General features: G+C 48.5%; 1 protein-coding gene across 1 annotated transcript in view; it reads right to left on the bottom strand.

Annotated features, from left to right (window-relative positions):
- Window positions 1-1,294: 1,294 nt before the first annotated feature.
- LOC308170637 (semaphorin-3D) overlaps window positions 1,295-11,243 on the bottom strand; it is an 18,274-nt gene continuing 8,325 nt past the window's right edge. Inside the window, exons 10-16 of the mRNA XM_080545448.1 lie at window positions 11,139-11,243; window positions 8,472-8,560; window positions 5,875-5,916; window positions 4,663-4,820; window positions 4,456-4,520; window positions 3,813-3,940; window positions 1,295-3,425 (exon numbers count right to left, since the gene is read on the bottom strand). The exon at window positions 11,139-11,243 is cut by the window's right edge and continues 118 nt beyond it. Of these exons, the coding sequence (XP_080401574.1) occupies window positions 2,982-3,425; window positions 3,813-3,940; window positions 4,456-4,520; window positions 4,663-4,820; window positions 5,875-5,916; window positions 8,472-8,560; window positions 11,139-11,243 (1,031 nt within the window). The 3' untranslated portion in view covers window positions 1,295-2,981. The remainder of the gene's footprint in view (window positions 3,426-3,812; window positions 3,941-4,455; window positions 4,521-4,662; window positions 4,821-5,874; window positions 5,917-8,471; window positions 8,561-11,138) is intronic.

Genomic DNA, 11,243 nt, shown 5'->3' with positions numbered 1-11,243 from the left:
AGAGATATCGAGCGTCAAAGTTTTTACATTCCATTATGTTTTGTGAGATGGAACCTTTGTATTTTATGAATTACTAACTAAAACATTTCAACATTTTAAAAAATAACACCACACAGGCATTAATAAACACCTAATGGATCAGATTATGTAAAAGAAAACTCAATTTTGACCAAAATGGAGATCCTAGAACCTTATAATTCTAACGTCACGACATGTTGTTTATGTTCAATTACTTAACCAACCATAACCAGCTACGTATAACAGTTAGAGAGGTAGAGACCCAACAACGTTGTGGGACATTTGAGATACAACGAGGTACACAGAGAAAGCATGCTTGGCTCTGAGATGTCAGAAACATATGTGTTTATACCTTCAGATTACCTGGATAGTCTTCTGTCCTGGTCCTAGAGGTGGCTGTAGAGATGTTCTGTGACAGAGGGACAGAGGGACAGGCGTGTGAACATCTACCGCCGATCAGCTCGATCAACAGTTGATTCACACATGTTTGTTTGGGCTAACTTCACTGACAGTCGCACGCTGTGTGACGGCGCTGTGTGACGGCGAGCTATGTCGGCTGTTGATGACGTGGGTCGGAAAATGTACCCCTGTAATAATAATAATAATAATTATTATTATAATTATAATACATTTGAGTTATATAGCGCTTTTCTAGACACTCAAAGACGCTTTACAAACTGAAAAGATCGAGTAGTAAAATAAATAAAATAAAAAAATTAAAATAAAAAAGTATAAGTATAATTTTTAGATTACTAAATCTAAATGTCTTTGAAGGACAATCTACTCTGTATATAGATTTCGCATTTTTTGAAAAGTGAAAAACGTTTTCATGCAAACGTTGCAGCTCAAAGTGCTCCAATCATTATATAATAATAATTTAATTATTTAGTCATTTAAAGGCAATGAATAATACATACTTATGGAGGAAACGGTACATAGATAGAATTAGCTACTATTAAACTATTAACTCCAAATATGAACTACATCAAATGGGAAAATCATCTGCCAATTTCTGGATATTAAATACATAAATAAATCAGCAACAAGATGCTCTCATAAAAGCCTCTTATACAGTAATAAATGTCTTAAACACGCATTTCCACCGTCAGTCACAGTAACTTATATTGATAGTAATTAGTTAGGGTTAATAGTTTGTAAGAGATTAAATACATTGATATCATGGATAATACCTGAAATTTAACAACAAAAATAAATACAAGAAACAATAATTGGAAATAATTGTTTGAAACATTTTTTTAATTGATCACATACAATGTTAGTCATGTCATGCATTTGTACATTGTGATTTATTCATCTTTTTTAAACAAATTAATATGCTGTCTTCTGTAATGTTTAAAGGACAGTGTATCTACCTAAGCACTCTAGTAGGATGTTTGACTTCCAGTAAGTCTTTATGGAGTAAATGTGTGTAGCCCATAGTCATGAAGACACTGAGGCTGTCATGTGTGTTATCAGTTCTTAAATACTCATCTCATAAAGGACATCTGATGATTATTACTGATGAGATTCTGTAATAATCAGCCTATGTCAATGAACATAAAGCATACGTTTAAACATTTTCTTTCAAAAGCCCAGTGTGTGATATGGCAATTAATAAAAAGCATGGTTTGTTTCAACATATTGATATGAATTGTGACCATATTCTGAAACCACATCGCCTGTCCCATTGTGATTGTGTCTCCCCAGATCTGAAGATGGTAAACAAGTTGTGCTGCACTGAATATCAGTCCCAGCACTGTCTCATTAGTATGCATGACATGTAGAAGATTAGTGTATGCATAAATAGGATAAATAGACTGCAACCTTATTTAAATAATTACAGTATGCTAATGAGAAGAAATAACATACAGTTTGTCTGTATAAAAACCAACACTAGAGGGTGATGTCCAGCTGTGTACAGTCACCCAAAACATTTGGTGTCTTTTCAGAATCTTGTCTTTAACATGTTAATTACACTCAAATTACACAAATTCTGTTAATACAGAGGCCCATGTGTTCCCCCTCCCAACAATTAAATGTGAATCGTAAAATTAAAATGTTGGGTAAATGTAAAAAGCATACACTTTTTTTGCAACCAAAATGTTTCATTATATGATAATAACCCACATCGAAGAATGTGTTTTTTTATAAGGATGGGTGCAAATGTGCTTGTGTTTTGAAGTGGTGCTGAAAAGAGCTAAAATGGTTTCTCATCTCCATGCCTCCACCATCGCCTAACGCTCATTTTCTCCAGATGCTGACAACCTTTGATTCTCCTCCAGAGAAGAGAACCACACTGTCCACACGGCCCCAGACGACCACCGGCCTAATGGCAACAGGATGAAACGCTTCTGGCATCAACAATATACTCATTGAAGAATCTACAGATGAAGATAATGTTTTGGGCTGTGCATTTGAAAGAAAACAGACGTTGCTTCTCACTGTTGTCCACAGAGGAAGAGCCTAGACATTGTGTGCTGGCAGGAAGGGGGGGGGGGGGAACATTTCTGGTTGCGTAACGGTGGTCCTTCCTGTAAGTGTCCTGTAGGTCAGAGTCACCTTCGGTGGTCGTGGCGGTGGCGGAGAGCAGACACAGATTACCAGATGACCCGGTCCAAATGACCCAGTCCAGATTAACAACAACAACAAATCAGAAACCGTTCTACACAATAAAAGTGGTCATTCAGTGAAATGATCGAGGAATATTCCTACAACGAACGTCTCGACAATCTATCAAAAATAGAGTTCTATGTTCCAAAAAAAGTGATTAATTAGTTAAACGATAACAATAATAATAATAATAATAATAATTACAGTAAGCTTACATCTGTTCAATCAATCAAGCAAGGGTCCATTCAAGTGTGCAGAAGCACGGAAGCTTTTACAGTCCCTTTGTCTCTCCCCTCCAAGTCTCTCCCCTCCCTTCCCCCTCCCTCCCTCCCTCCCTCCCTTCTCCCTCTCCCTCACTGCAGCGGGGCGTTGGGAGGGTTGTGCCTCCTGACGCGGGCCTTCTTGTTGTCCGACGCCTGCTTCCACTTGAGCGTGCGGAGCTTCTGCTGCCGCCTCTTCTCCCGGTACCACAGCTGCTCGCAGTACTCGTCGGCGCTCATGCTGACCACGCCCATCAGCTGCAGGTCCTTGTAGTTCTTGAGGCCCTGGGAGTAGCCGCCGCCTGCGTTCTCCTCCAGGGCCCTGTCGCGGCCGGCTACCCGAGGATCGAGGCCTTTTCCCGGGGCAGGGTGGGTCAGGTGCTGCTGGGGGATGACCTGGAGGTTGTAGCGCGCCTCGACCTGGGAGTAGGAGTGCTCCTGAGAGACGCAGGTGTAGAGGCCCGCGTCCCCTGGCTGCAGCCTCTGCAGCAGGACGCCTCTCTTCATCTGCACCACGCGGTCCTCCGTGTAGAGAAGCTGGACGGGACAGAGGGTTTCAATTCAATTCAATTCAACTTTATTCGCCATGTGCAGTGCACTAGGAACATGATTTGGTATTCAACCATACTAAACAAGCTACAGTACATACAACAACAAGACGACAACACGACAATACTCAAGACAAAATATACAGTACCAATATGAGTGGATATTATGAATAAATACTGTACAACTAAGTGCAAGAACATGTAAAGTGCAAGGTACAATGATCAGCAATTATTGAGAAGGGCTATGGCTTTGGGGAAAAAAATGTTCAAGTGTCTTGATGTTTTTGTCCTGAGATGAAATATGTCTTTAGATTAATAATCATTCAATCAGTGACGTATGAATGTAGCTGTGCGGACAGTGTTCAGTCCCCCTCACCTCTCTGCTGGCCTGCGCCGGAGGCGTGTGGGCGGTCCACCGGACCGTGGCCTGCTGGGAGCGGGGAACACACTCCAGGAAGCTGGAGTTACTCTCCACGCCGTAGACCACCTTTACCTCCACGGAACCTGCAACAGGAGAGACACTTCACTGCCTGACCACTGGAGGGCGCTCTACTGTAACATGAACCACCATCAAGAGCCCTGTTATCATCAACGGTTGAAATACTCTTGGAATGCCTTCTTCCTACTTTGAATAAATCACTGATCTGATACGACTTGATTGGTTGATTCAATGCAGTGTGTAGCTTGCTTTGACTAGTCCCATCCCGTCAGATCAGTGATCCAGGGGAGGCTGGTAGAGGTAGAAATCGGAGGACGCACTCATCGTAACGGAACGGAATGAGGAACGGTACCAAACACAAAATTCCGTTCCATACATTACAATGAGCCCGTCCTCCGATGTCTACCTCCGCCAGCCTCCCTGCAGTGCTGGCCTCTGGGCAGGGAGGAAGGGGCGGGGCCGTGTGGGCCGGGGTCATGGGGGGGGTCTTCCAGTAACAACACATAGAGGGCAGGCTGCTGATAGGACCAGCAGAGAGATAAACACACGCTAGCGTTAGCGGTCGGTTAGCGGTCCTTACCCTCTCCCACGTCGCGACACTGGCTCCAGGGGTCGCCGTGTTTCACATCCTGTCTGCGAGGGCGTCTGAGGAACAAGAAGAGGAATCGGTACATCAAAATGGCCGACGGCCTTCACATGTAGGTCAAACTACAAGTGCTTCCCACAACAACAACAACAACAACAACAACAACAACAGCAACAGTAAACAGCGCAGCGTGGCTCTCACCTCTTGTTGCTGGGGAAGTAGCGAGAGCAGGTGGCGCCGTCCCAGGCACAGTAGGGGTCCCGGGCCAGGCAGCAGGCGGGGCAGTCCCCCCCGTACAGGTCACAGCGCTGGAGGGACAGCTGCACCACGCCCTGGTCACTGCTCACATACAGCTGTTGCTGCAGGACAGGGGACAGGGGACATGGGTTAAGAACAGGGGACAGGGGACATGGGTTAGGAACAGAGGACATGGGTTAGGAACAGGGGACATGGGTTAGGGACAGGGGACAGGGGACATGGGTTAGGGACAGGGGACATGGGTTAGGGACAGGGGACATGGTCACTGCTCACATACAGCTGTTGCTGCAGGAGACACACAGGAGAGACAGGAGAGACAGGGTTTAATAACTGCTCATAAGGTAACTGGCTTTAAGTCATTGAGTGCCAAGGGGTGAATAAAGTGGTTAACTTTCTAGTGAAGTCCCTGTAGTAGAGATGTATCATCTGGTGTGTAATTTATTAACAGGTGAGAGCCTTTACTGCTACGGTAAGTCACATGTTAACTCCTAATGACCACGGAACACAGAACATGGGTTAGGGACAGGGGACATGGGTTAGGGACAGGGGACATGGGTTAGGGACAGGGGACAGGGGACATGGGTTAGGGACAGGGGACAGGGGACATGGGTTAGGGACAGGGGACATGGGTTAGGGACAGGGGACATGGGACATGGGTTAGGGACAGGGGACATGGGTTAGGGACAGGGGTCAGGGGACATGGGTTAGGGACAGGGGACATGGGTTAGGGACAGGGGACAGGGGACATGGGTTAGGGACAGGGGACATGGGACAGGGGACATGGGTTAGGGACAGGGGACAGGGGACATGGGTTAGGGACAGGGGACATGGGTTAGGGACAGGGGACAGGGGGCATGGGTTAGGGACAGGGGACAGGGGACATGGGTTAGGGACAGGGGACATGGGTTAGGGACAGGGGACATGGGTTAGGGACAGGGGACATGGGTTAGGGACAGGGGACAGGGGACATGAGTTAGGGACAGGGGACAGGGGACATGGGTTAGGGACAGGGGACATGGGTTAGGAACAGGGGACATGGGTTAGGGACAGGGGACATGGGTAAGGGACAGGGGACAGGGGACATGGGTCAGGGACAGGGGACAGGGGACAGGGGACATGGGTTAGGGACACGGGACAGAGAACATGGACACCTACCCGTTTGGTCGACAGCTCCATGCTCAGGATGGGAGTGGGCGTCTGTGGAGCAGGAGGGTATCAGGTAGGTTAGATAACACACAAGAGAACCACTAAAGACATCACTACACAATGGGCCCTGGGGGAGGGGGGGGGAGGAGGGGGTCTCCGGTGATGAAGACCCAAATTGACGAAAACCAAAACACCCCTCCGCCTCCGGAGGACTGAGTTACAGCGTTTTCCAACCCACTGACTCGTATAAGCTCCCCTACATAGTGACCCAGCGGCCCCTGACGTCGGTGTCTATTCAGGGGGCTTTCAGAGCGCCGCCGCGGACCATTAACTCTGCTATCAGATGTCTCCTCCTCACCTCTCTCCCTGTGATCCACACCCCCACCCCAGACCTAACCAGGGCCTCCCTGCCTCACAGCCTCACAGCCTCCAGACCCACCCAGGGCCTATCACCAGGGCCTATCACCAGGGCCGCCCAGCCTCCCAGCCAGGGCCCCCCCAAGTCCCCTTCGCCCTGCCACAAACCCAAGGCCCACACACACACACACACACATACACACACACACACACACTCCCCAGCCCCCCCAGCCTCCCACCTAGCTGACACACTCTCCTCATCTCCTCAGCCTCCCAGCCCTGACCTCTGGTCCTCCCCCAGGAGAACTCATTCCCCTGCTCATGTGTGGATGTTAACCCCCGCTATGCTAACCGCCCCATCCCTCCTTGCTGCGCCCCCCACCCCCACCCCCTGCCAAGACATCTCAAACACACTCTCCCATGTTGAGACCCGGTACTCAGAGTTCAACTGGTTCTTCAAAGCTCTTCACGAATAAAAATGTCAGCCTTGTTTTGTTTTTCTCCGCTCCCAATAGTATGTGATTGTTGCCTCCCGTGGTTCTGGTTCTATGTACTGTATGCTTTTTGAATCAAGTGTCATGCAGACATGTTGCTTTAACAACAATAAAGGTCGATTGGGTTTAAATGGCCTATAGAATGTAAGTGGCATCTTTAGAGTCTCCCAGAGTCTATGGGGAATACTTTGCCAGTGGTTTCAAGAAGAATCTCTGTGATGAGACACACATGACACACACACACACACACACACACACACACACACACACACACACACACACAGACATACTTTGTCCGTTTTTTCGAGGACAATCTCTGAGATATCCATCTTGTTGCCTAAAGGGAATGTTGAACATTGGGTTTAGATCCGGTTTTAATTCCGAAAGTCAATAAAGTCTTCTGCTTCAGATCTGCTTGTTTATTGATGTTCTCCCCTCCTCTCTCTCTCTCTCTCTCTCTCTCTCTCTCTCTCTCTCTCTCTCTCTCTCTCTCTCTCTGTCTCTGTCTCTCTCTCTCCCTCTTTCCCCTCCTCTCTCTCTCTCTCTCTCCCTCTCTCTCTCTCTCTCTCTCTCTGTCTCTCTCTCTCTCTGTCTCTCTCTCTCTCCCTCTCTGCCTCCCTCTCTCTCTCTCTCCCCTCCTCTCTCTCTCTCTCTCTCTCTCTCTCTCTCTCTCTCTCTCTCTCTCTCTCTCTCTCTCCTGAGGTTGTTGGCTTATTTAGACAGTTGCATGGGAAAAAATGTCCCCTATCTGTTTTCCCTCTCTCCGAGGTTATTTCTGTTAGTGTAGGAACGCTCCAGTGGAAACAACGACCAACGCTCCAGATACGTCATCACATGACAGGTCAACAGATGGTACACTGGGACACTCTGATTATCCGGAGACGTTCAGACGCTTCCTCCTCGCCACCCAACCTCAGCGGAGGCTGGCGGAGGTAGAAATCGGAGGACGGAGCTCACTGTCTGGGGCCCCTGGAACGGTATCAAACGCGTTTCCTCATTCCGTTCCGTGCATTACAATGAGCCAGTCCTCCGATTTCTACCTCCGCCAGCCTCCCCTAGCTGTACCTAGCTACATGCTACTGCCACGGCCCAACTATGTCTGTTATTGTAAGCTCAGTGGGGTTGGTGATTGGCTACCCAGGGTACTTGGGGGAGTGGCTTGCCTGTTGGCGGGTGTCGTGAAAAATGCAGATTTCCTTCCTGTTTGTGGTTTGCTACCTCCTGGTTTGTTCATTTGTTATATCGTGACGTTAGAATTATAAGGTTCTATCTCCATTTTTGTAAACATTTAGTTTTTTACATAATCTGATCCATTAGGTGATTATTAATGCCTGTGTGGTGTTATTTTTAAAATGTTGACATTTTTTAGTTAGTAATTAATCAAATACAAAGGTTCCATCTCACAGAACATAATGTAAAAACGTTGACGCTCAATATCTCTGAACGACCCTAAACGGAGATAGAACCTTATCATTCTAAGCTCACGATAATGTTATATGTCCAGAAACTAAACGAAAGGGATACCACACCCTTGGATTACTCTGCTTGGACTATCCCTGAAGCAGGAGATAACTGGACCGGAGCACCGCAATAACGAAGGTAAGTCTCTCCCCGCTACCACTACCTGGTACCACCTAAACTGCTCACCGAGCTTACCGATACTTCTGTGTCCGGCCTCGGCCTGTATGTTAACGAGCCGTTTTGATTGACTAAGGTACATGCAGGGCTTGTGGGGTCGTGACTCTACCTCCTCACCTGAAACACAGTCAGCTCTTCCAGGATGATCTCCTCCATCTCCAGGTTGTCCTTGGTGATAGACACCACCTTCAGCACCTTCCCGTCATCTGGGAAGAAGAAACAGAAAAAAAAGCTCTAAGTTACCCATTTATGTATGTACTGCATCTTCACAAACATTACATTACATTATGATTTATTAATTGTAACATTACGCTACAATTGACTGCAGTTCATATTGTATTATACCAAGGGAGGCTGGTGGAGGTAGGAATCTCCTCTCCTCTCCTCTCCTCTCCTCTCCTCTCCTCTCCTCTCCTCTCCTCTCCTCTCCTCTCCTCTCCTCTCCTCTCCCCTCCTCTCCTCTCCTCTCCAATCCTCTCCTCTCCTCTCCTCTCGTCTTCTCTCCTCTCCTCTCCAATCCTCTCCTCTCCTCTCCTCTCCAATCCTCTCCTCTCCACTCCTCTTCTCTCCTCTCCAATCCTCTCCTCTCCACTCCTCTCCTCTCCACTCCTCTCCTCTCCTCTCCTCTCCACTCCTCTCCTCTCCCCTCCTCTCCTCTCCTCTCCCCTCCTCTCCTCTCCACTCCTCTCCTCTCCTCTCCCCTCCTCTCCTCTCCTCTCCTCTCCTCTCCTCTCCTCTCCTCTCCTCTCCACTCCTTTCCTCTCCTCTCCTCTCCTCTCCTCTCCAATCCTCTCCTCTCCTCTCCTCTCCTCTCCTCTCCTCTCCTCTCCTCTCCTCTCCTCCTTACTTTCCTGTCATTCTCCACTGTCTCTATCCAATACAAAACTAAAAATACAAGAGTGGGACTACCACACAAGAAAGAAAAAGATATCACCACAGTAGAGTTTGACTTTAACAAACTGAAGAGCATGAGGAGTTTTCTAAGACATTGTAGGACAGTTCCTTGGTAACCCTGGGTTAGACACCCTAACCTTTCTCTATGAGTAGAGACATAATCAGGAGTTATGAGGCAGAACCAGCTGTTACCCTGCCCCCCCCGCCCCCCCTTAACCCTGAGACACATCACCTCCCGAGGTATGGCCTTAGAACACCGAGTCGAAGCCTCTGTCCTGTTTGCCTGAGTTGAAGGGGGGGGGGTCCACTATTTACCCTACAATAATTCACTTAGTAAAGGCAGAGTTCAGACTGCCCCTTGTCACACACACACACACACACACACATGTACGTATGCGTGCACACATGCACACACACACACACACACACACACACACATTCTCTCTCTCTCTCTCTCTCTCTCTCTCTCTCTCTCTCTCACACACACACTCTCTCCAGAGAATGTCAGGATGGTCCCAGGGGTGGGAAGGGGAGGCTGTCGTGGGAACCATCCTGGTTCTGTCTCAACAAGTATGTCTGGAGATGGATGGACCCTGGCATGCCTAACCCTAACCCTCACTCTGCCCTGACCCTACCCCTGGCATCCTTAACCCTAGCCCTAACCCTAACCCGCAGAAGAAGAAGATTATATCAAAGATGAAATGATACACACCACTGTATACTCAGTTAAGGCCTAAACATAGTCAGACGTAGCGTATACAGACCGGACTCCGTGGAGGTCCAATTTTGTGACCGCGCATAGCTAGCAGACGCGTACCGGTGTCACACAAAACATGGCAACACAAAAAACGGCGTAAACTGGCATGAGAAATGTAGGAAATTGGTAAGCTCGACTATGGAACCTCAAACGGCCGCGGGACATGCCGTGCGGAGTCCGGCCCGCTCACCGTACGCCCCGACTATGCGAGCGCCTTTACTGTGGCAGGCGTGAGTCATGTCTCCGTGCCTTTCAGAGTCGAGGAGATGACAAACCATCCATCAGCCGGGGAGAGTTCCTGAGCTCCGAGGCTCAGAGCGCTGAGAGCTATTCACTTAGAGAGCTGTGTGACCCCGGAACGACCCCTGACCCCGGGGGGGTCACCCTCCTGAGGTTAAATATCCTCCCTCATAAACCTCACACAACCTCATTACCCCCCGTCACAGACACTGGGTTCGGGGAAAACAGAAACCTGCTCCACCTGACAACCCGGCTCGTTTAGACCAGCTCTGACGGAACATTCCTGAACAAACCAGATTCCGCCACAACTCTCTCCCTACACCCTACACCCTACACACTACACCCTACACACTACACCCTACACCCTACACCCTACACCCTATACACTACACCCTATACACTACACACTACACACACTACATCCTCATCTGAAGTTAGATGGTCTGTTCATTTAGCTCTGGTTTGTTGTCCTATGGTCAGTGATATTCACTCCACCTTACACCCTACACACTACCCCCTACCCCCTACACACTACAACCTACACCCAACACCCTATAGACTACACATAACACCTTACACCCTACACACTACACACTACACACTACACCCAACACCCTACACACTACACCCAACCCTAGACACTACACCTTACCCTACACACTAGTGACTACACCCAACACCCAACACCCTACACACTACACCCAACCCTATACACTACACACTACCCTACACACTAGTAGTGACTACACCCTACACCCTACACACCACACCCTACACCCCACCCTACACACCCCACCCTACACCCTACACACCCCGCCCTACACCCTACACCCTACACACCCCACCCTACACACTACACCCTACACACTACACCGTCACCCGCCTTCACTCACCAGTGCCCAGGTGAAGGACGTCGTACTGTCCGTCCTCCGCGTCGACCCGGTCCACTACCACCCTCCGTAGGGTGTAGGGCGCACTGACCCGGGTGAAGATGGGCC

This window comes from Nansenia antarctica (assembly GCF_963989245.1).
Source record: "Nansenia antarctica genome assembly, chromosome: 15".
NCBI classification, from domain to species: domain Eukaryota; kingdom Metazoa; phylum Chordata; class Actinopteri; order Argentiniformes; family Microstomatidae; genus Nansenia; species Nansenia antarctica.
The sequence above is the reverse complement of the archived record's forward strand: the minus strand, read 5'-3'. Positions and strand labels throughout refer to the sequence as shown.